The 24,977-nt window shown below is 41.4% G+C and overlaps 1 protein-coding gene across 3 annotated transcripts; it reads left to right on the forward strand.

The window, feature by feature from the left end:
* Positions 1-12,250: 12,250 nt before the first annotated feature.
* Positions 12,251-20,718, forward strand: API5_1 (Apoptosis inhibitor 5). 3 transcript variants are annotated; one of them, XM_051216481.1, is made up of 8 exons: positions 12,251-12,369; positions 12,409-12,681; positions 12,714-13,167; positions 13,204-13,452; positions 13,488-13,793; positions 13,828-13,894; positions 13,941-13,979; positions 20,020-20,718. In XM_051216481.1, the coding sequence occupies exons 1-3, from the start codon at positions 12,295-12,297 to the stop codon at positions 13,104-13,106; spliced, it is 741 nt and encodes a 246-aa protein (XP_051067070.1). In that variant the 5' UTR covers positions 12,251-12,294; the 3' UTR covers positions 13,107-13,167; positions 13,204-13,452; positions 13,488-13,793; positions 13,828-13,894; positions 13,941-13,979; positions 20,020-20,718. The 3 variants fall into 3 exon arrangements, with proteins under 3 accessions (XP_051067070.1, XP_051067069.1, XP_051067071.1); XM_051216480.1 differs by lacking the exons at positions 13,828-13,894; positions 13,941-13,979 and having other exon boundaries at positions 12,714-13,067; positions 13,102-13,167; XM_051216482.1 differs by lacking the exons at positions 13,828-13,894; positions 13,941-13,979 and having other exon boundaries at positions 12,256-12,369; positions 12,714-13,452.
* The last annotated feature ends 4,259 nt before the right edge of the window (positions 20,719-24,977 follow it).

Below are 24,977 nucleotides of genomic sequence, written 5' to 3' on the forward strand. Positions count from 1 at the left end.
GGAGCTCAAAGCAACTGTCAACCAATATCGAAGTCAGAATCTTCAATCCGAACGTCAAGATAATCCTCCTGTGAGGAACTGAAACTTGGAGAACTATTACAAATACTGTCAAAATGTCCAAGTATTTATGAACAATTGTCTATACAAGAAACTCAATTTCCTTTGACCGGATCTCTTCAGCAACAACGTACTGTGGGAGAGAACGAACCAGCTTACAGCTGGAGAGAAAATGAAAAAAGGATGATGGAGGTGGATGGGACATACATTTTAGAAATCAGCAAACCGTATCACGAGTCAGGCCCTGGCTCGAAATCCTGACGGTAAACGGGAAAGTGAAAGATCAAGGAAGTGAGTTGGGAATTGGAGGCAGTCATCAAAGGATTGAATAGAAAGTGGAAATAACCGGAAAGGAATACCTTAGACAGAGACTATAGAAGAGCCAAACAAACTTGTTACAGAATAAAATGGGAAATACTAGGAGAAAAGAAATCTATTGCGTTTTCATAATCTTTTCAATAAGTACTGTCGTGAAATACAAGCGCTTGTATTTAAATAAAAACTAGAACCTATCTGATTGCGTTTTGTTTGTAGTAAATACGATGATAGAATTTGACATGTTTCATGTAACTCATGGGACTAGACAAACAATCCATTTAGTTTATTGTTGATGATCATTATTTGTCTTTAGTTTGTGATACTGATCGATAACTTTAAATAGTGGTAAGTCATTTCCGAAAAGTGTTTGGAACTCAAGTGTATCACCTAAAAGTCCGGTCTTTTAGAAAGTGAAACGAATTCAGGTGAACCAATCCTGTTGTAGTGGGTAGGTTCGTGTCCCACTATTTCGATGAGGAAGTAAAGAAGCCCCCAAATGCCCTGGTACGGCCGAGAGTGGGGAGAGTACGCTCTCCCTCTCGAAATACTCTCACACGGCCACGCGTATACAGCCTCTGCCAGGGAATTCCTACTCACTGCCTTCTCGTGGCGGGGGTGTTGTTTACGAAAATGAGAGGACGAAAAGCGAATGTCTGGCGCTTTAACCGGATCCCAAACCAATGGTGCACATGGACTCCAGTATCCTGCGGGAACAAATGGCGTATGAACCAAATGTTCGTCACCGGCTACCATGGGACTGCATCTCATTACGATGCTCCACTGCCTTGTGGGTTAGACCTTTGGGTTGAAGGCTCCGGGTGTGGCCCCCTAAGATAACCACCTGCTTTGGTCTCGGCACCCGGGCAGTATCACAGCCCACACACAAATATGATGAACTGTCCATAATTATGGAAAGTACTTTACTTGCTACAACTAACAATCAAACGATTCAAATGATTATTATTATTAATATTATTATTTACCACATTATTCACCCTCTTTTATACTTATACAGCGGCTCGTCTTTGGTGGAAATTCTACTGTATCTAAACGTTCTCGAGTCACTGTCCGGTTGAAAATTGTATGTTACCACCGAATATGAGTACTGAAGCAGTTTTTATGAAACCACGTGCAACATTCAAACTGGCTGCCTTCAACATTCGCACATTTATGCAGGTCGGACAACAGATAGGGCTGGCTATGTCTTTAGAAAGTCTTAATATTGATGTTTGTTGTCTATCCGAGACCCGTATTCAAAACTCTGGCGAAGTACTACAAATTCACTCTCCATCTGTCGCTTCAAAAAGTTTGTTTTACATGCGCTTATCCGGGGACCCTGTAGCATCTTCGTCTGGTGTTGCTGGCGTTGGTGTCGCACTAAGCGCTAGAGCTGAGGCAGCACTAGTCGATTGGTCCCCATTAACAGTCGGTTATGTGCTGTTAGATTAGAGAGTTCCATCAAAGTGAGAAGAAATCGGCGTGAGAAACTATGTCTCTTCGTCATCTCCGCCTATGCCCCAACAGATTGCAGCCCGGATGTAATCAAGGATGAGTTTTACCACCAGTTATCTGTTCTTCTCCAGAAAGTGCGTTCGACAGATATTGTAGTACTAGCCGGAGACTTGAATGCTCAGGTCGGGCATCTAGGCACAGAAGAGGGTCGTTTAGGTGGCCGATGGGGACTCGTTGGTCGCAGGTCAGATAACGGGGATCGTCTACTGCAACTGTGCACAGACCACAACCTGTTTCTGGCTAGCACTAACTTTCGGCACAGTTATCACCGATGTGCCACCTGGCGTCCTCCCTCTGCATCTCAAGCCTGGACTCAGATTGATCACATCGCGATCAGCTACCACTGGCGTGGTTATGTACAAGGCTGCCACTCCTTCTGGAGTACCTATCTGGACTCTGACCTTACCTTTCAGTGGACAACGAAGTGACCGCCATCAACGGATTGATGTCAGCAAGCTGGTTGCAACTTCTGTTGCTAGTAAGTATCGAACCGAGCTAGCTTCTAGGCTAGCTACCATTCCACCGAAAAGTATAGATGAGCGTTGGTTGCAATTGCATGACGCCATGAAAATGGCGGGAACAGTCAGTTGTGGGTTTGCGAAACGTCCCGCTTTTAAGCACTGGGTTTCTTCTGGTTCCTTACAACTCATTGAAGCCCGTCGGTCTACTCCGGGTGACCGTGAGTTTGACCACAAACGAAGGTTGTTACGTAGTGAAATTGTGCAAAGCTTGCGTAAGGACCGAGAAGCCTGGTGGTCGGAGCGTGCTAATGAGTTGGAAGCAGCAGCTGCATCTGGTAACTACCGGAAGCTCTTCCAACTCATCCGAGCCACTGGCAGCAAGAAGTCTGGTGTGAGTGAAACAATCTGCGAGGATGATGAGATGCCAATCACTAACATCCATCGACATCTTGGACGATGGGCAGAATTTTCGAAGGCCAGTTCAACTGGCCTGCTGCTCCGGCAACATCGGTCAGACTGTCCTGCCCTCCATGACCGGTGACGACTGATCCACCAAATGAGGCGGAAGTCTGCAAGGAACTCCAACTCTTGAAGCGCTACAAATCACCTGGCCTAGATGACTTACCTCCGGCTCTTTTCAAAGATGGTGGTGACTTTTTGACTAAGGAATTGACGACGTTGTTTACAAGGGTTTGGGAACTAGAGAGTGTACCAACGTCATGGAATGAGTCGATAGTTGTCCCTATCTTTAAAAATGGTTCACGTCGTTCCTGTAACAACTATTGGGGGATAAGTCTACTTCCGATTGCGTCCAAGCTATTGGCTTCCGTCATACTTCGTAGGTTGTTTAAAACCCGAGAAAGATTGACTCGCGAGGAGCAGGCTGGGTTTCGTTCTGGTCGAGGATGTATTGATCATATCTTCACCCTCCGCCAAATGTTAGAACACCGCCATACTTTCCAAAGGCCAACAATCTTAGTGTTTCTTGACATCAGGGCTGCATTCGATTCGTTGGATAGGACTGTTCTCTGGGATTGTCTATTGAAGAAGGGTGTGCCTGAGAAGTTTATTAACATCCTAAAAGCCCTATATAAAAACACCTCAGGCAGAGTGAGGGCATACAACCACCTCTCTCCATTGTTCCATTCGAGCAGTGTGGTTAGACAGGGTTGCCCAATCTCACCATTCCTCTTCAACTTTGCCATCGATGACATTCTGGAAACAGCTCTGATGAATGTAAGTAATGGTGGTGTGGATCTGTTGCCTGGAGAAAGACTTCTCGACCTTGAGTATGCGGACGATATTGTCTTACTGTGCGATAATGCCCAAGGCATGCAATCCGCACTTAATCAGTTGACAATCAGTGTCCGTAGGTATGGTATGTGCTTTGCACCTTCGAAGTGCAAAGTACTTCTACAAGACTGGCAGGATTCCAATCCTGTACTCACCCTGGATGGTGAGCAGATAGACGTAGTCGAGAAGTTCGTGTATCTGGGTAGCTGCATAAGTGCTGGTGGTGGCGTGAGTGATGAGATCAATGCACGTATAGTGAAAGCCAGAGCGGCTTATGCCAATCTGGGCCACCTTTGGCGCCTTCGTGATGTTAGTCTGGCCGTAAAAGGTCGGATCTACAACGCGTCGGTGAGAGCAGTTTTGCTCTATGCTTGTGAAACCTGGTCACTCCGAGTTGAGGACGTTAGACAACTCTCTGTGTTTGATCATCACTGTCTCCGAAGGATTGCTGACATCCAGTGGCAACACCATGTTAGTAATGCAGAGGTTCGGCATCGTGTGTTCGGACACAGACGCAATAATGCAATTGGTGTCACCATCTTGAAACACCGATTTCGGTGGCTTGGACATGTTCTCCGAATGTCGTCCCAGAGAATTCCACGTCGTGCATTATTTGCCGACTCTGGGACTGGTTGGAAGAAGCGGAGAGGTGGTCAGTATATGACATGGTGTCGTGGCATGAAAGAAAGCTCCAAAGGGCTGGCTTGTGTCGGTCCTTCACGACTCCCTGGTTGGGGTCTGAGAGATGGTGCTACACAGTGGCTAGAGACGTTATCAGATATGGCTCAGAATAGAAGCCAGTGGCGATCCTGCTGTAACCTTCTTTTACTTTCTTCATAAAAAGTGGTTCTGTCTCCCTTACCTGAAAGATTTCTTCTGATTGTACCTTTCCGTTCCCTCATTTCTACCATACTACGTTACACCAATCTCCTCGTTATTGTTCTCTTTTTTTGCGCTCCTCAGCTTTTTTTTCTATTTCTCTTCGAATTCTCATTGTTTTGTGTGGCGCATATATATTGGCGCTCTCTTGTACCAATATTCATGTGTTCAAATAAATAAATAAATAAATTTTGTTGAGGATCCTTGAGGTCATTTTCAAGATTGATTTAGAATCAAGTTTTTCCAAACTCCTTCCTTGGTGAAACATCTAATTGCACAGTAAATATATGGCCACTCAATCAATTTCATAGGCTGATGATTTGCGCAAGACTCTATGTCATCGTTCTTTTAATCGGTCTGATTAATTTCCTTGTAACTTACTGTGAAACAATTAAGGTAGGAACATAACCAGGAAGGTATAGCCTCTTCATATGAGGTTAGTCTGGTCATTTTAGTGCAGAACACTCATAGATATGTAACAATGTTTGTATCGGAAAGAATACACTGAAAATCCTTTTAAGTATCTTTTTGAGTGATAACGTTATTTCTTTGTTATTTCCCCTGTATTATATTTCAGGTCTATTATGCTCATATTATCTTTTCTTCAGTTTTCTTCGTATGTACCACTTATGGTTGATTTTGCCCAGAGATTTACAGTTAGCACTTAATTTTACTGTTGCATGTAACTAGGTCATTGACAGTGGAGTCACACTTCGCTAAATTCAAGGTTACGGCGTGGTTCAGTTACTGGTTGTTAACCTTTGACTATCTGCTTGTAGCGGTTACTCTAACCCATGCAGACAGATATTTGATCGCGACTTGTTGGGATTACTCGTTTTGGTTCTGGTGTACCGAAAACTTATTTATCAACCATTCATCTCAATATTTCGCACGTGATTTTGTGCTAGTGAGGCCTCCGGCTGTATAGCACACGATGTTTCGTTTGAGATATTATGTACTTTTGATATTTATTTCCTTCCTTAAGTTGGAACAGTTTAAATGGGGCACATATTTTGTGTTCTAGTATGATTTAGTACTAGACAACCAAAAACACTCCACATGCAATACAGAGGAACTTAGTTTGGACTAATTGAACAAACTTTGTTGCGTTAGTTCTGCTCTCAGACCAACGAGAAGTTGAACAAACAACAAGTGTCTGATATGCTTTCCTTAAAAACAACTCATTTTTCACAGCAGTGTGTTGTCGTATGGAACTTTTATGTATGTCTCATACCAAGAGCAGACTTGGTGCTAATGTATCTGTGGTATAATGAGTATGACTAGTCTAAATGAATATCAAACGTTCAGTTTAATGACATATTGTAAACATAGTAGATTTTCTGGTGAAGTAATGGAACTTCCATGAATCATTATTTTGAGTATGTATTTTTTGAATTGTATATTAATAGTCCGTAGGGATTTCGTCTCATCCATCAATTAAATTTTTCTGTTATTCGCTCGTGTTCGTGGACAAATCTAGGAACATCGCTAATTCCACTGGCGTAGTCTGAACACTTTACTCACAGCCGAAGATTATTCGTTCTTTTGTAACGTACCCTCACGGTTGAGAATGAGATTATGACGCATCCAAAACTCAAAGGCTCTTGCGAAAGAAGGGTAGAACATCGCTTAAGGCTGTTACTATTTTGGATATATTTTTGTCCTTCTTTCCGAAAAAAACATTAGATGATGAAAGTAGATAAAGACAGGTTTGTTCTTTTAACACTAAGAAATCGATAATACATGGTTAATTTATGGGATTGTGCCAAAACTTTAGAGTTATTTGGCTAAACAATCAGTCGTCCTCACCTTACCATGTTGGCAATGTTTTGAGAATTATAGCTGCACTCGTCAATCCCGTAAATGGAGGACTGAGTGTTGCATTTACTTTATCGCACCACACCAGTGTAGCTTGGTTGCCACCACGAATCAGCGGTGTATTGAACGCCTAACACGTGATTCAAAGGGAAAAGCCAAAAAATGATTATAAACAACCATGCTGACATCGTCAACAATGTGCGTTAAACTATAAACATTGTAGACTGTGTTCCTTAACATAACAACTTTCGTATCCAAAAAAATTATTCGGATTACCGTTCACACCGTTGGACAACACTGCGTCAATTCTCTGAATTATCGAGAGTGAAGATAGCACAGGTATTCAGTATTTGACAACGCTTTTACCAGTAACACCTTCCAATATAACTCATACCCACCAAGAGAAATCAAAAGACAGAATTGAGGAGATTAGAAGTTGTATTTGACGATTGTCAATGTTTCGGAACTATCTGATCTAATCTGGCTAGCGATTGCAGTGGCAGTTGAGCATGGCATTCCCACACGTGATCTGGTGCGGATGCATGACCGAGCGCCTTCAGCTGGGTGAGTCCATTAAAACATGTGGTCAGCATCCAATGTCGAAAAATTACAGAGCTATTTATTCTGGGGAATTATTTACCGCTACAGATCACTCTCCCTCTAGTGGCGTAGTGATGACCCTAAGACGTGGCCAGCCAGAAGTTTAAGCCCAACGCGTTTTGTCGTTGGTAAACACTCTTCTGATAGCTTGGTAGGTTTAGCAGCGTCTGTTCGTCTTTCCTTACTATAGGGGACCATGATGTACAATATAGTAAGAAGAAGTACAATGAACATTTTGGTTCCTCGTAAACTTCATCGTTCTTCTCCAGCCGTCTTGGAAAAGAAAAAAGAAAATCTAAGTGCATGTCGAAATACACTCGCTTGTGCGTAAAAACACACTGTCGGCAAAAAAAGGAAAATAAACTCATGCACACGTAATTGCGTTAGAAAATTTATGTTTTTTAAAATAAAAATATAAATATATTAGCATATTAAGATTGTTTTTTTGAACATTATATATCGTAAAAAGAAAGATCGAGATAATATAAAACGTCGAGTAGTGCCTTACGTGCAATAGTCATTTAAATGTTCCGAAAATCTTACTCTTCTTCCAGAACGCGTCGTTTCAAGTTTATTTTCAGATACATTCGAAGTGTCATCGCGTGTGTTGGTTGTCGGTTGAGGAGTTATGAGTGTAGGAGTCGTGTTGTGCGATTGTACCGAAGGAAAATCGACGTGAATATGATTTCCTTCTAAATACGCTGTCTTTAAGCGATCGATGCTGATGCTATCGTTTATTCCGTTCTTACCGACTATATAGTACTTAGATTCACGTTGAAGAACTTTGAAAGGTCCATCGTATGCTGATTCGAATGGTCGTCGATGCGAGCCTCGACGAATGAAAACGTGTGTACTATATCGTAAGTCAGTTTGAACGAAAACATCGGTTGATTGTGGTCGAGTGGAAGCAGGTTTAACTGAACGCATTGCGTTTGTAAGCCTGTTTGTGCAGGAGGTTAGATCCATGTTCATTGAAGAGGATGAAGGATCCACGAATTCTCCTGTAAGTCGAAGTGTCGTTCCATAAACGAGTTAAGCTGCAGTGTATTCAATGTCAGCTTTCACTGCACTGCGAATACCTAGTAAAACGAGTGGAAGAGCATCAGTCCACTGTGAAACGTTTGCAGCTGATAGTGAAGCTTTTAGTTGTCGGTGAAAACGTTCTACCAACCCGCTTGCTTGTGGGTGGTAGGCAGTCGTTCGGAAGCGAGTGATTCCTAAAAGTGTGGTCAGACGACGGAAAAGTTCAGATTCAAACTGACGTCCGCGGTCTGTAATGACGGTTGAAGGGCCGCCGAAGTTTGCTACCCATCGTTCGACGAAGGCGCGGGCCACTGTTTCAGCAGTGATGCCCTTGATAGGTACTGCTTCTGGCCATCGAGTGAACCGGCCTACGCAGGTTAAGAGATAAGAGTATCCATTTGAATCTGGCAAAGGTCCTACCAAATCCAGATGAAAATGGTCGAAACGAGCATCGGGAATTTTAAATGAGCCTAAGGGACATTTATTGTGTCTGAGAACCTTAGGTTTTTGGCAGCTTACACAGGAGCGTGCCCACCCCCTCACGTCTTGCCAGGCTAGCAAAACCGTTCTGCTATAAGCTCGATGGTTGCACGAACACATGGATGAGAACGTTTGTGCAAAGTATTGAAGACGTTGCGTCGATAACGTTTCGGCACTATTGGGCGATCCTTACCTGTAGATGTGTCACAAAGTAAGGTTTCCTTACCTGTTCCCATCTGCTTGATGCGTAGTTTGAGGGTTGTAGACGAAAACTCGTGCTGAAGATCAGTGTCTTCTTTTTGAAACTGGGCGAGTTTAAGAAGGTCGATTCCTTGGAAACTGTTCAAGGAAGTTATGCGAGACAGGACGTCTGCAACTACATTATTTGCTCCAGAGATGTGTTGAATGTCTGAAGTAAACTGTGAAGTGTAGTCCAGTTGTCGAGACTCACGGGGAGAGTACTTGTCTGAAGGAGAGCTTAGAGAGAAGGTGAGGGGTTTATGGTCAGTGAAAAGAGTGAATTCACGACCTTCGATATAGTGTTGGAAATGCCGTACAGCACAATACATAGCTAGGAGTTCCCTACCGAATGTGCTGTACCTCGATTCGGTGTCTAGCAACCTTCTAGAGAAAAATGCCAAGGGTTGCCAGGAGTTGTTAACCCAATGTTGTAAGACTCCTCCGATTGCTGAGTCGGATGCGTCTACTGCGATGCTAATGGGTGGTTGAGTGTCCTGATGTGCAAGCATTGTTGCTTTAGCGATGAGTTCCTTAATTGTGGAGAATGCTTTTCGTGCGGTGTCGTCCAAATTAATGGATTTCGCATTTCCACGAAGTTGGTCGGTTAGCGGTTTCATGAGTAATGCGCATTTCGGTATGAATCGTCCATAGAAACTTACAAGGCCGTTAAACGTTCGTAGTTGCTTGATCGTGGTCGGTTCTGGGTAATCCAGAATTGCCGCCACTTTGGTCCCAAGGGGTCGAATGCCTTGAGCATCTATAGTGTGTCCTAGGAAGTTTAATGAGTCGGTTCGGATTTGGCATTTCTGAACGTTTACAGTAATGCCATGTTTTTGTAGTCGTTCGAAAACAAGATCCAGATGCTTGAGATGTGATTCTCTATCCGGACTTGCGATTAGGCAGTCACCAACATACGCATGTACGAAGTTGAGACCTCAAAAAACGTCGTCTATGAATCTTTGGAATGTTTGAGCAGCGTTTCTTAGACTGAAAGGCACTCGCAAAAATTCGTAGAGTCCAAAGGGAGTAATGGTGGCGGTTTTTGGAATGTCGTCTGTGGCCATGGGGATTTGGTTATACGCTTTAACCAAGTTGATTTTCGAAAAGACAGTTGTACCTTTCAAGGTAGCTGTCAAATCGTGAATGTGAGGCAACGGGTAACGATCGGGAATGGTTTTAGCGTTCAATCGCCGATAGTCACCAGTTGGACGCCAATCGTTGCTGTCCTTTTTGGGGACCATGTGAAAAGGAGATACATCTGTGCTATTTGATGGTCGTATGATTCCTAAGCCTATCATGTGATCGAACGCGTTTTTCGCCAACCTTAGCTTTTAAGGGGCTAGTCGTCGTGCCTTAAAGAATGCAGGTGGTCCTGTAGTCGTGATGTGATGTGCAACGTTGCTGGTTGCATACGGTAGTTTCGGTTGCGTTTGATGAATCCCAGGATACTTATCGAGTAGCGGTTGATAAAATCGGTCTATCGTGTGTTTAATTGTGACTGGGGATAATCTGCATCCAGAAAAAAAAGTTACGCAAACGGATAATTTAGTGTTTCCGTCTACTAGCCTCCGTTTGCGAGTATTGATGATCAGATTATGGTGTTGTAGAAGGTCTATACCAATAATTGGCATAGAAACATCTGCAACAACGAAGATCCAGTGAATGGGTTTGCGTAAACCCATGTTAAGGTAAGCGTACCTTTTGCCATACGTAGCGATAGGTTTTCCGTTTGCCGCCTGTAAGTTTGAAGCCGATTCATGAATCCGGTCGTTGGGATTCGCTGGGAGAACTCTAACTTCTGCGCCAGTGTCGACGAAGTAGCTAACTCTCGTTGTCACATCTGTGACGAATAACAGACGGCTATGTTCGCCGGCTACGGTTGTCGTTAACGCGTGCCGGCTTGGAAGTTTCCCGAGTTGTCTTTCGAGTCAGTCGGTTTTGAGTTGGGAAAATTGGAGGGTTTTCTGCAATTTCTGGAAGACTTTCCATACTGGTTATGATACCAGCACCAGTCGGGGTTATCCGTCTCTCGTGGTCTAGAGACAGATCGCTTACGTAAAGTGCTTCTACATGGGGTGTGTGATCGCTTACGGTCGTTGCGAAAATTAAGATAACGCGTAAGTGTATGACATAACTCGGTTATATCATTCTGAGTCGTTTGAGGCTGTTCTTTGACTAAAAAAACCTCGGTAGTAGAAGATTTCGTAATTTCTAAAATACAGTCGGCAGATGCAGCTAGTTCGTCTAAGGCGTTGTTCTAAAACGAGACCAGAACCGCTTGCATCTTTTGGGGAAGTATAGACAAGAAGAGTTGTTTGAATAGGCCTTCGTCGAAAGTTCTTAGGCCTATAACCTCTCTCATCCTTTGCAATATGTCCGTCGCAGAACCGTGTTGCAGGTCTATGTTATTAAAGAGTTGGTCTAACCTTTGTCGATTGGTTAGGTCTCCTCGTTTAAGAATGGAACGTTTTAAGGTTTCGTACGGTTCAGAAACATCACTAGTAAACATACTGGGTGTTACGTACCTGTTGAATTCGCGCGGTAGTGCCTGGACTACTGCGAGGAATTGTGCACGTGTGTCGTTCACGCCGTGCTCGTGGAAGTCTGCTTCTGCGTAGCAGAACCAGGCTTCGTTATTGTCGGCCCAGAAAGGCATGAGTTGGGACGAGGGTGGGGACATGGTCTTAATCTTAAATACATTAGGAGTCTGTTCGGTCATAGGAGAATACTAAGTACGAGAATACGAGGGAAAAATATATAGATATCCTGAGACACGGGGAAAAAATATCACAATGTATAAAAAATTAAAATAAAGCAATGATATATAGAATCCCAAAATGGAACAGACTCACAGTTTACGATTTGGTGTATCAGATCACGTCGGGCTCACCAATGAAGATGGCACAGGTATTCAGTATTTGACAACGCTTTTACCAGTAACACCTTCCAATATAACTCATACCCACCAAGAGAAATCAAAAGACAGAATTGAGGAGATTAGAAGTTGTATTTGACGATTGTCAATGTTTCGGAACTATCTGATCTAATCTGGCTAGCGATTGCAGTGGCAGTTGAGCATGGCATTCCCACACGTGATCTGGTGCGGATGCATGACCGAGCGCCTTCAGCTGGGTGAGTCCATTAAAACATGTGGTCAGCATCCAATGTCGAAAAATTACAGAGCTATTTATTCTGGGGAATTACTTACCGCTACAGGAGTGTTAACGAAGGCGTCGGACGAAGGCATATGTTCCATATACGTGTTTTTCGGTGATATATCACGAGGGTGTTGTAAAAGAGGAGAAAAAATAAAAGGTTGAGAAGAAGAACAAATAGCGTTCATGACTAGTGAAGCTTAGTAATTTGTGATGGAATAAATAAGATCATGAGAACTTTGACTTATTTCCTTAAATGTAGCTAAACAGGTTAAAAATATGGGCCAAACGTATGGTGACGAATGGACATATACTGTATACAATCCATTTATATATAAATAGAAAAGAATCAAAAGAGCTGAAAGTCTAAGTTTATGTTTCAATCTTCAAAGTCTGATTGTTTGTGCAGTTCCCTTTGTGGATTGTGTAGGCGGAAATTTGATGGTTTATGTTACCCGATGACTTTACCGACTACTGATGATTTGTACTCATGTTATGATAAACTAACCGACAGTTCTATAGATTTAAAGGAGGTTGTGACTGTGATTTTCTAATATTTCGTCTATTATTAGAGAGAAAATGCCTACAAAACAGTACTTGTAGGTGTTAAAGGCGATGAAAATGCAAAGAGATTGTCAAGTCAGTTTATAGCAAGATTTAGCAAACTTTTCGAGAATCTACTGGAGGAAAGTTTCAATTGTTTTCTGGATTTATGTGACGACGACGATGTAAACGTTCGAAGTCAAGTGGTGCACGATTTGTTACAGTTTTGTAAACATGCACGGGTGTTCGTCCCACGTGTTGCTGATGTTCTCGTTCAAATGTATCAAACAGATGATAAGAAGGTAATTAATCTTAACTAGTGTGCGATGTTTAGGAGCTGAATGTAATTTCTTTGGCTTTGTCTCAACTACTTCATTCGGAGCCGAAAGCGACCTTACTAGGAATATTCAATCGACTTCTTTCAATGAATGCAGAAAATTCTAGAGAAAATACTCTCAAATTCCTATGTGAACGTTTAAAAAGTCTACCAGACAATGTATTAACCAGTGATCTGGAGTCTTTTGTGGTTGAACAAACTAATCGAGTGCTACATGATGTTTCTGAGGATGAGTTTCCAATGTTAATCTCTTTACTATCATCCCTGAAATGTATGTCTACACTGACTGGCAGGCAAAAACTAGTCGGCATGATCTCTCAACAAGCTTTGCAGGCCGTTCCTACATTCAATGTAAGTCAGTTCGAAGTTGTGGTAATATGTAAAGGCTAGTGATCGGGCATGTATAGCTCAAGTTCGGGAGAGTTGTAGACAGGCTGCCTTATGTATATCTGTAAGTAACTTTATTTTATAGATATTTCCTAAACAGAAAAACGTTAATGCTCATGACTTGTACATATACATGTTGGAAAAATTCCTACCACAATTTGGTGACTTTGCTGAAGACACTTTCGACGAACGACTGAGCTTACTTCAGTTGACCGCAGAGCTACTGTTTTTCCCAAGTCAAGCACTTGCATCGATAAAGTCAGAGGATATAACAAAATATTTAAACTCTGCTTTTAATATACTGTCAATGTTCTTGCCTAACATCCCTTCGGAAGAAACAGCTGACAACGTGGGTCACAAATATTTTTTATTAATAATCTTTAGTTGAAACAGCCTTCCATAGAAAAGCCAACATTAAACCAGATGGGTTTGAAGTTTTCGGAGTTAGAAGCAAGTTTGTTTTTATGCTGCCAGCTTGGATGTTATTATCCTCAATATTTTGGGGGGAAAGCGAATGATAATGAACCTGAGTTATCTGTTATCGAAGATGGAGTCGATAGATTACGTACTGTCAGACCTCGTCTCCAGTACTTAAGTCAGCTAGCACAAGATTATGCAACAACAATATCTGGTCAGTTGGATAAGAATTTACAGTCTGAAGAGAGCAAGCTTCGAATCATGGCTCACAGAGTGAGTTCTTTAGCTTTTCCAATAATCTGTTGAGGATATTTTATGGTCTCGGTTTTATTCAAATTGATGTTCAAAACAAAACAAAACGTCTCATTTAATAGGTAACTCCAATGTCACAATTAAGACTACTCAAATTTATACATATAGCTCAAATCAACAGCTATTCGTATCTTGAGCAGTGACCAGGTATGTTAAAAAACCATGTGACGTTATTGATGGAACCCTTTAAGTTTTATGGACCTGCTTCGGTCTGGGCACCCGGCCAGTATCGCAGCCCACACGCAATTAATGAACTGAACTGTCTATGATCATGGAAACTAATTCTCTTGCGTCAACGAACATTCAAATGATTCAATTATTATTATTGCTATTATTATTATTATTATTATTATTATTTACTGCGTCATTATTCACCCCCTTTTATTCCTACTCTGTCTATACTTATTTTTCTCGACTTATACAGCAGCTCGTCTATGGTGGAAATTCTACTGTATCTAAACGTTCTCGAGTCACTGTCCGGTTGAAAATTGTATGTTACCACCGAATATGAGTACTGAAGCAGTTTTTATGAAACCACGTGCAACATTCAAACTGGCTGCCTTCAACATTCGCACATTTATGCAGGTCGGACAACAGATAGGGCTGGCTATGTCTTTAGAAAGTCTTAATATTGATGTTTGTTGTCTATCCGAGACCCGTATTCAAAACTCTGGCGAAGTACTACAAATTCACTCTCCATCTGTCGCTTCAAAAAGTTTGTTTTACATGCGCTTATCCGGGGACCCTGTAGCATCTTCGTCTGGTGTTGCTGGCGTTGGTGTCGCACTAAGCGCTAGAGCTGAGGCAGCACTAGTCGATTGGTCCCCATTAACAGTCGGTTATGTGCTGTTAGATTAGAGAGTTCCATCAAAGTGAGAAGAAATCGGCGTGAGAAACTATGTCTCTTCGTCATCTCCGCCTATGCCCCAACAGATTGCAGCCCGGATGTAATCAAGGATGAGTTTTACCACCAGTTATCTGTTCTTCTCCAGAAAGTGCGTTCGACAGATATTGTAGTACTAGCCGGAGACTTGAATGCTCAGGTCGGGCATCTAGGCACAGAAGAGGGTCGTTTAGGTGGCCGATGGGGACTCGTTGGTCGCAGGTCAGATAACGGGGATCGTCTACTGCAACTGTGCACAGACCACAACCTGTTTCTGGCTAGCACTAACTTTCGGCACAGTTATCACCGATGTGCCACCTGGCGTCCTCCCTCTGCATCTCAAGCCTGGACTCAGATTGATCACATCGCGATCAGCTACCACTGGCGTGGTTATGTACAAGGCTGCCACTCCTTCTGGAGTACCTATCTGGACTCTGACCTTACCTTTCAGTGGACAACGAAGTGACCGCCATCAACGGATTGATGTCAGCAAGCTGGTTGCAACTTCTGTTACTAGTAAGTATCGAACCGAGCTAGCTTCTAGGCTAGCTACCATTCCACCGAAAAGTATAGATGAGCGTTGGTTGCAATTGCATGACGCCATGAAAATGGCGGGAACAGTCAGTTGTGGGTTTGCGAAACGTCCCGCTTTTAAGCACTGGGTTTCTTCTGGTTCCTTACAACTCATTGAAGCCCGTCGGTCTACTCCGGGTGACCGTGAGTTTGACCACAAACGAAGGTTGTTACGTAGTGAAATTGTGCAAAGCTTGCGTAAGGACCGAGAAGCCTGGTGGTCGGAGCGTGCTAATGAGTTGGAAGCAGCAGCTGCATCTGGTAACTACCGGAAGCTCTTCCAACTCATCCGAGCCACTGGCAGCAAGAAGTCTGGTGTGAGTGAAACAATCTGCGAGGATGATGAGATGCCAATCACTAACATCCATCGACATCTTGGACGATGGGCAGAATTTTCGAAGGCCAGTTCAACTGGCCTGCTGCTCCGGCAACATCGGTCAGACTGTCCTGCCCTCCATGACCGGTGACGACTGATCCACCAAATGAGGCGGAAGTCTGCAAGGAACTCCAACTCTTGAAGCGCTACAAATCACCTGGCCTAGATGACTTACCTCCGGCTCTTTTCAAAGATGGTGGTGACTTTTTAACTAAGGAATTGACGACGTTGTTTACAAGGGTTTGGGAACTAGAGAGTGTACCAACGTCATGGAATGAGTCGATAGTTGTCCCTATCTTTAAAAATGGTTCACGTCGTTCCTGTAACAACTATCGGGGGATAAGTCTACTTCCGATTGCGTCCAAGCTATTGGCTTCCGTCATACTTCGTAGGTTGTTTAAAACCCGAGAAAGATTGACTCGCGAGGAGCAGGCTGGGTTTCGTTCTGGTCGAGGATGTATTGATCATATCTTCACCCTCCGCCAAATGTTAGAACACCGCCATACTTTTCAAAGGCCAACAATCTTAGTGTTTCTTGACATCAGGGCTGCATTCGATTCGTTGGATAGGACTGTTCTCTGGGATTGTCTATTGAAGAAGGGTGTGCCTGAGAAGTTTATTAACATCCTAAAAGCCCTATATAAAAACACCTCAGGCAGAGTGAGGGCATACAACCACCTCTCTCCATTGTTCCATTCGAGCAGTGTGGTTAGACAGGGTTGCCCAATCTCACCATTCCTCTTCAACTTTGCCATCGATGACATTCTGGAAACAGCTCTGATGAATGTAAGTAATGGTAGTGTGGATCTGTTGCCTGGAGAAAGACTTCTCGACCTTGAGTATGCGGACGATATTGTCTTACTGTGCGATAATGCCCAAGGCATGCAATCCGCACTTAATCAGTTGACAATCAGTGTCCGTAGATATGGTATGTGCTTTGCACCTTCGAAGTGCAAAGTACTTCTACAAGACTGGCAGGATTCCAATCCTGTACTCACCCTGGATGGTGAGCAGATAGACGTAGTCGAGAAGTTCGTGTATCTGGGTAGCTGCATAAGTGCTGGTGGTGGCGTGAGTGATGAGATCAATGCACGTATAGTGAAAGCCAGAGCGGCTTATGCCAATCTGGGCCACCTTTGGCGCCTTCGTGATGTTAGTCTGGCCGTAAAAGGTCGGATCTACAACGCGTCGGTGAGAGCAGTTTTGCTCTATGCTTGTGAAACCTGGTCACTCCGAGTTGAGGACGTTAGACAACTCTCTGTGTTTGATCATCACTGTCTCCGATGGAGGTGGGATCAATAAATGGAGAAAAATGGGTAGAATTTACAGAAATACAAACGTAATATGCTGGGAATAGTCTCAGTATTAAAGCACTCGATTTGATCAGTAGCCATCTTTTGTCAATTTTTCATTTTGTGCCATCAGCTTTAAAGGCTTGCGTTGCTATCTACAGCTCAATAGATCATAGCTTTGCTTCTGATTACTGAAAAAAGATTAACTCAAGCAGTGTTTTCTTCTAAAACCGAACTTATTGTGAAGACAACCTATTTCATACAGTGTAATTTGACCACTACTTATGTTAATTACCAAGCAACTGATTCTGTGTATGTTTGCAAACATTTCTTGGCTTCGATTGGTAAATAGAATTAACCAATATCGTTCAACACACCCCACTTTCGAAGGACTTATCTTCTTTGTATGGATCTTCTTAAACGATTTGTTTAACCTCATTTCTACAAAGTGAGCTGAAAAATGGGGTATATTCGGCTCAGTTAAATGTATTATTTATTTATTTATTTGAACATATGAACATTGGTACAGGGCGGCACCAAATGCATATGCGCCGCACAACAAGAATGAGGTTGTGAGGAGATAGAAGATGTAAAGTGCTTATAATAATAAGAAGAACAGCGAACAGAAATCAGTGTATGAGAGTGGAATAATAATGGTAATCATGGGAGAAACAGTTCAGTTAGCAAAAATATGACCAGAAAGAATCCTTTCAATTAAAGAAGTTACGTTCATTTTTTATGAAGAAAGTAAAAGACAGTTACAGCAAGATCGCCACTGGCTTCTATTCCGAGACATATCTGATAACGTCTCTAGCCACTATGTTTCACCATCTGTAGGACCCCATCCAGGGAGTTGTGAAGGACCAACAGACGCCAGTTCTGTACAGCTTTCCTTCATACCACCACACCATGTCATACACTGACTGCTCGACTTTTTCCAACCAGTCCCAATGTCGGCAAACAATCCACGACGTGGAATTCTCTGGGACGACATTTGTAGGATATGCCCAAGTCACCGGAGTGGATGTTTCAAGATAGTGCCGCCAATTGAATTATCGTCGCTATACCCGAACACACGATGCCGTACCCCCGCATTACTAACATGGTTTTGCCACTGGATTCAACAGTCTTTCAGAGACAAGGATTATCAAATACAGAGAGCCGTCTAATTTCTCAACTCGGAGATGTCAGGTTTTATAAGCATAAAGCAAAACTGCTCTCATTGACGTGTTGTGGATCTGACCTTTTACAGCCAGACTAACATTACGAATGTGTCAAAGATGGCCCAGATTGGCATAAGCCACTCTGGCTTTCACTATACGTGAATCGATCTCATCACTAACGCTACCACCAACACTTATACGGCTACCCAGACACACGAACTCGACTACTTCTATCTGCTCACTACCTAGGCTGAGTGCAGGATCAAGGTCCTGCCACTCTTGTAAAAGTACTTCCATAGATTAACTCACTTGAAACAAGCTTTCCGAAGCGACAGATGGAGAATGAATTTGTAGTACTTCACCAGGGTCTTGAATACGGATCTCGGGTAGACAACAGACATCGATGTTAAGACTTTTTAAAGATATGGTCAACCCTATCTGTTGTCGGATTTGCATTGGTGTGGGAACGTCGAAGAAGGCCAGCTTGGATGGTATATGCGGTTTCAGAGGGGTTGGTTCAGCATTCGAAGTTGGTGGTAGTATTCAACCTTTGACCAGTCAGTGACTTGAAATTGTCTATATAGAACAGGGTTTTCACCATAGGCGAGCTGCTGTATAAGCTGAAAAATAAAATACGCAAAATGAGAATAAAGGCGAGTACGTAAGGAACGCGGTATAAAACAAATAAAAAACAAACGATTGTGAATATGATTTGTTTGAATGAGCGTTGAAATGAAAGCAATTTTTCCAGTAGTAACTATCACTGATTTGTGTGGGTGCTGGGACACTGCTCGGGTGCCCAGGTCTAAGTAGGTGATTTTCTTGGGGGGCCACACTCCTAGCTTTTCACTGAAAGGTCTAATCGACAAGGCAGTGGAGCAACGTTGGGAGATGGAGTCCCATGGTAACCGGTGGCCAACAATAGTTTCGTACGCCATCCGTTCCCCCAGGATCCCGTAGCCTATGTGCACCATTTGTTTGAAATGAGGGTTTCCCAACTCCCTTAGGTGGACCCCCCATATCCACCGACCCCGTTAACACGCCGGACATTCGCTTTTCGTCTCCTCAATTTCCTCAAAAACACCCACTTTGCGAAAAGTCAATGAGTAGGACTTCGAAGGCAATGGCTGTATACGCGTGGGCATGTGAGGGCATTTCGATAGGGATAGCGGGCTCTCCCCATCCACCTTGGGAGTATTAAGTCGTTGTCAAGTTAGAACCTGGCATGAGTGTACGTCGGTCTGATTTGTCACACCTCACTTAAACAGCGAGAAAATATCAACATAACTAAATACAAATACTAGGATTCATGATAAAACCTAGCCACATGATTGTAAGATCAGAGTTTAAGTGACAATCATCCCAGTTTTTTTAGTCGTATAGATCAATAAACTTTGCTTATTACTGCGTTCTTGATAGGAAGACGTGTTGTTGTATTGAAGAAAATTTTGTAATTTTGTATTGTTTTAATTTTGAATCTGATAAGTATCAGAGTGTATTTACAAGAAGAAGAATAAATGTTATATATTTTTATGAGTAAAATTGTATATGATGAAGTTAGAAAAAACTGCTGGTAAATGTTCTGAAGGTAAAAACTGAGTGTATATGCAAGTTATATATCCTCAACTTAATTTTTGTGGGCTAATTTTATCATGAAACTTACACAGAACGTGGGTAATTCCAGTGAATATATATAAGTAAATAAGCAATTGTTTTTACATTTGATACACAGTGCTCATTTTATCGGAAAAAGGACGATCTTTCGTTCTGTGGAGCATTTTAGTCTCAAATCACTATGACTTGCAATGCATTTCATAACTATGTACATATTTTCCAATTAATCGAGAGTTAATTTACGTGTAGTATCAGTTAATTTGTTTACTTGTTTCTTTTTTGTTAGCTTATGATGAACATACAGCGAATGATACGGTGCTTTTTTCACAACCCTCCAATGTTCAAAACCATCAATGTAACATTGTCGTGGATTCAATCACCTGTTACTTCGATTCCAGGTACAAAGCGTCCTCTTTCCACGGATTCGGGTAATCACCATAGTACATGTGTTCGACAACCACGTGGTGATAGACTATTGTATACTCCACCAATCGGTCAGTGGTCTCGTGTTGATACTATTGATTCGAATAAAGGCAGATTTCGATTTGGTCGTAGTGGTCGGGGGCGTGGACGGAACTTCTAAATTGACATCGTTTGTTTTGTGTTACTTACCCCTCTTTAATTGCTAGCTGTAAAATATCCTCTAACCAGCTGTTGTTGCTATTCTGTAATTCAACACATTTTAATACTTGTATTTTTCCTTTTTGTACATGTATGATATTAGTAAACAACATCTCATAATGCTTGGTTTTAATTTTTGTTGTCAGCTGCGCGCATCCCACAGTATTTTAGAAAGCTACTCAGTATGTGAATGTAACAAGGCAACTTGCTGCAACTAGCATTCTAGTCAGGACACATGTCGACTTGTATTCCTTTAGTAGCTTTTTTCGTGAAACGTGGCACCAAAAGAATAATGTACACCAACAAGGAAGTATAACCAAGAAGAGTCAGAATAATAAAAAATAAATATGCCTCTTATATGGATATAAATATCGTCTATAACATTAACTAGGCGGATAGTTCCCGTTCATCTGGGTCATGATGTCATCCGACTGCGCAAATTGAGTCAAGTGGTTTTCTGAGGAGACAATTCTCAAATTTTGACCCCAAGATGTAATCCGGAACTGAATGGAGCAGCGTCAAGGAATACAATCATATGGTAGCCAATGCCCAAAGTTGGCTCATATGGTATTCATTCATCCGCCCAGGACCCTTTAACCCATGAGGATACTGAATTCGAAATCAAGGGTTACCAACTACCGTAGGCAGACACTATATATATACAATAATTCAGTTTAAGCTTCATAAATTTGCGACCTTAGCCACACTATGTTAATGTAGTGTGTGAAACTTCTTTGCTTGAGGGGATAAATGAGAGCAGTTGGATAATGAGAATATGTTCTACACAGTCAGAAGTATCAGGGTAGTTAGGGGCGGAATAATATGAATTTCGATAGTCTTTAATTTATTTCAAAATGCATCAGTAATTTTTAGCATAATTCAGATCACAAAGTAATGTTCTTATAGAGTTCGTGGATGATCTGGACCTATTGATATCCCGGGATAATCAGTTATTAGTTCAAAGCCAAATTATGAGTAGGATATGTTGACGGATGTACGTTGTTGACCAATATTCAGCCTAATTACCCAAGAGGGACAGACGGGTCAATGGTAAAAAAAGTCCGGCTTTATTTTCTGGGGACATCTATACATTTTGATTCGAGTTAGGCAATAAAGGCTTCATATTCGATTTTAGTTTTCTTACTCAAGTAACTGTTTGGGTTCGCGCATGAAAACCATATATACAGGTTTTCGACTTAAACGACCATCTAAAATAAAATATTTAGAAACTGGTTTGTATGACTATATTTTTAAGATATAGAACTAGTATGAAACATCCCGAGTTTGTTATAAAACTACACTAGTTCTGTCTTAATTTCTGTTACTTCAATTGTAGCACTCCGTTTCAAGTGTAAATCTTGTCTTTTTAGTTTTTATATCCTATTACTTATTATCAATAAGTAGCTTGAATCTGCCGTCCAATTTTCACTCCTAAACTTATGTTAATAAGTAGAAAAATCATGTTAAAATAAATCTTAGCAAATTTTAGCCTTCAAATACGTTCAAATGTAGATATCCATTTGTCCTTACATGCGTTTACATTGCATGTTTTGAAAATTTCTACTTGTTGAATTTGAAAAAAATCAGGAAAGCGCAAAATTCGACGGTTCTACTGTTTGAAATCTCATCCTACGCAATGATCTTAAAGCCAATAAAACTGGAAGTCAAGAATGATGGGATGTGTGCGCATATTTAAATTATAGGCCGTTGTCATAATTTGTAGGGTTCAAGCTGTCTATTTTTCGTAGGAAATGCTCAGCACGGCGTACTTTGGTTCAGGCGGACTGAGTGCGTTCATTTAAGTATGTGTTCAGTAAAACCACTAGGGTGAACATCAATGTTGAGGACTTATGGCTATTTATTTTGGGGATTTATCTGTCACTACGAATTGGTCCCAGTAGTACTGTTTGATTTTGGGAATCAACCTTTGATTTGTTTGACGTTTGTGCACCTATCAATCGCTTTAATTTCTTGAAATAAAGTGTAGTCTCTTAAAGAAGGTAACAATAATGTCACTTCTACTACTGTCTTCCTGACATGAGATATAGATCTATTTAATAAGTCAGCCTGTGACAAACAGTCGAAAGAAGGGTAATATTTAAGTTACATTTAGCTTCATTATATATTGGAGCTCACTTAGTAACTATTGATAACAAGGGAGCTTTGAACAGTTGTTTCAACCTAGTATGAGATTACTCACCTGTGAACGGGTGGATTAAAACTCGGTGGTCTATTTACAACACGTCCGATGCGAGACAGAATGGAGTGGAATTTGATCCCTGGAGGGGTTGCTAGTACTCCTTAATAAGGAGTATGATACTTAGATCAATCGGGTGATATCAAATAATCACAAAAAATTAAATTCATTCCAATATAATCACAATTCTCGCAATCAAAGTTTTATTTACTAGCTTGGATATTGATGTTTTAAATTGAGACTCCAGGGAATACATCGTATTTAAAACTAATTGGTAAAGAGTCACTATTTTCTACCAAACCTTGTATTTCATTATTGATCATCAAGAAAATTTATTCGTTGACTGACACATCTTGTATTTGGATTCCTAGATACCAAATTCTTAACCCAAGGAATCTTCGACTCTTGAAATCCGAACAGAAAACAAAAGGTAGATAGTCGGAAGATGTTGTTGTTTGCGAAATTGAGAGGACGAATAGCAAATGTCCGGCACTTTAACCGGGTTGGTGGATATGGGGGATCCACCTAGGGGAGTTGGAAAACCCTGATTCCAAACAAATGGTGTACGTGGGCTCCCGGATCCTGAAGGAACAAATGGCGTATGAACCAATCGTTGGTCACCGGCTACCATGGAACTGCATCTCCTTACGTTGCTACACTGCCTTGTCGATTAGACCTTTCGGTCAGACGCTCCGGGTGTGGCCTTCTAAGAGAACTACCTGCTCCCATTTGGGTACCCGGGTAGTATCGCAACGCTCACATAAATCGAATGATCTATGTAGCGCATATATATTTGCTGCCTCATTGTACCAATGTTTATGTGTTTAATAATAATAATAATAATAAATAACAGTCAGAAGATACTTTAATTCCACGGTTAGTTAATGCACAGAAAACAAGGATATTTACGATATCATATGTGACCACGAGCCTGTGAGAAGTTTGGAAAAAGTGTTAAAGTTGCCAACAGTTTCAGTCAGTCAGTGCAACATAGCAATTTACGATATGGTTTCAATGAAACTCAACGATTTTCAGAACCCCAAAATGAAAGTTTACAGTATAACGGAGTGGTCCATTTTATCTCATGTTTGTAACATGATTTGTAATATAACGCACGTAATTTAACTCTCGTTAGCTCTTCTAATTTTAGTGCCGGTACCAAGCCCGGATAAAGGGGGGTCGGGTGTGTGGTTAGCGACCGTATACCACTTAAGAGAATCTTGCCAAAAATATCGTTAACCGGAAATATCGTTTGAACGATTTAAACCCCACCGAGTGAGTTGGAGGATCTTTATTTAGAAGAGTTATGATGCCTAGTAGTGAAAGCTGAGATTCTTCGGAAATCCTGAGGTTTACGTCCCTTTTAACAACCAGGACAGTGATTAATATTGGTGGGAAGAATGTCTGAATAGTGTGGGAGGTCGCGAAAACCAGTCACGAAACTACAAAAACGAAAAGGTACAACTTTACCATGCTTGGAATAAGTGAAATCAGCATGGACATTAGATCTGTCTAGAGCGGAGAAGCATCAGGATCAGAAAACATACCAACTGAAGCTGAGATTCAAGAACAGAGAGTTTTACAAATTTAATTTAAATGTGACATGAGAGTTTGATACAAAACTGAAAATTATTATCATCCCCAAAATGTTGTTTTATAAAATACAGAAAATACAAATTTGATAATTATAAACAATCAACTATCAATATACAGTCGGTAACAGAAACATGAACTAGTGAGTTCAAACCCAGTTATATCCGAAGCAGAATGTTTAATTTGTGGATTGTCCAATTGATAAAAATACGATATCTTATCAAATATACATGAAATTGTGAAAGTACCAGAGGATGAAGAAACAGAAAATTCTGTGAATAACACTCCGAGTCCAGGATTAAATGAATCTCTATTAGCCCTGAATAATTTTCAAGCTGAACTCCAACCATAACAGACATATGGTTCACGTGATATTTATCTAGAAAGCTTGAAAGATTTGTATGTAGAAAATGATCGGAGCAACACTATGAATACAAGTGTATCAAGTGAAATTCATAATCATTCTGATACAAATGCTTCTAAATATAAGTTGTCCTAATGATTCACATAATTCTTTTTAATGAAATTCCTCATAAAAACAAGGAAAATGTATCGAATGAATCAAATCCCAATAGGAACTTTAATGAAACTTTGTTAGTTGCTGATTGTTCTAATGACTTATTATTTCCCAATGAAATTCTTAAAAAATTTAAAGGAAATATCTCTGAATGATTTCATGAATGGATCAATGTTAGAGCACCATTGAAAACCTGGAATTACTGGACATCCGTTTCGGCCTAGTATGGAAGTGCGCATCCACGATCCCACACACAGCACTTTTGGTCGCGTGCAAATGCTCAGGAGTCCCACACTAGAATGAAACGGACGTTCAG

The sequence above is a fragment of the Schistosoma haematobium genome, chromosome 4, assembly GCF_000699445.3.
Source record: "Schistosoma haematobium chromosome 4, whole genome shotgun sequence".
Classification (NCBI taxonomy): domain Eukaryota; kingdom Metazoa; phylum Platyhelminthes; class Trematoda; order Strigeidida; family Schistosomatidae; genus Schistosoma; species Schistosoma haematobium.

What these genes read in the sequence shown, in the direction of transcription:
- API5_1 (XM_051216480.1), top strand. Translation starts at nt 12,295, where the DNA reads ATGACTTTACCGACTACTGATGATTTGTACTCATGTTATGATAAACTA. An exon ending in GTTCTATAGATTTAAAGGAG is followed by an intron (nt 12,370 to 12,408) that starts GTTGTGACTGTG and finishes GTCTATTATTAG; the next exon opens with AGAGAAAATGCCTACAAAAC. An exon ending in AGGCTGCCTTATGTATATCT is followed by an intron (nt 13,168 to 13,203) that starts GTAAGTAACTTT and finishes TTTCCTAAACAG; the next exon opens with AAAAACGTTAATGCTCATGA.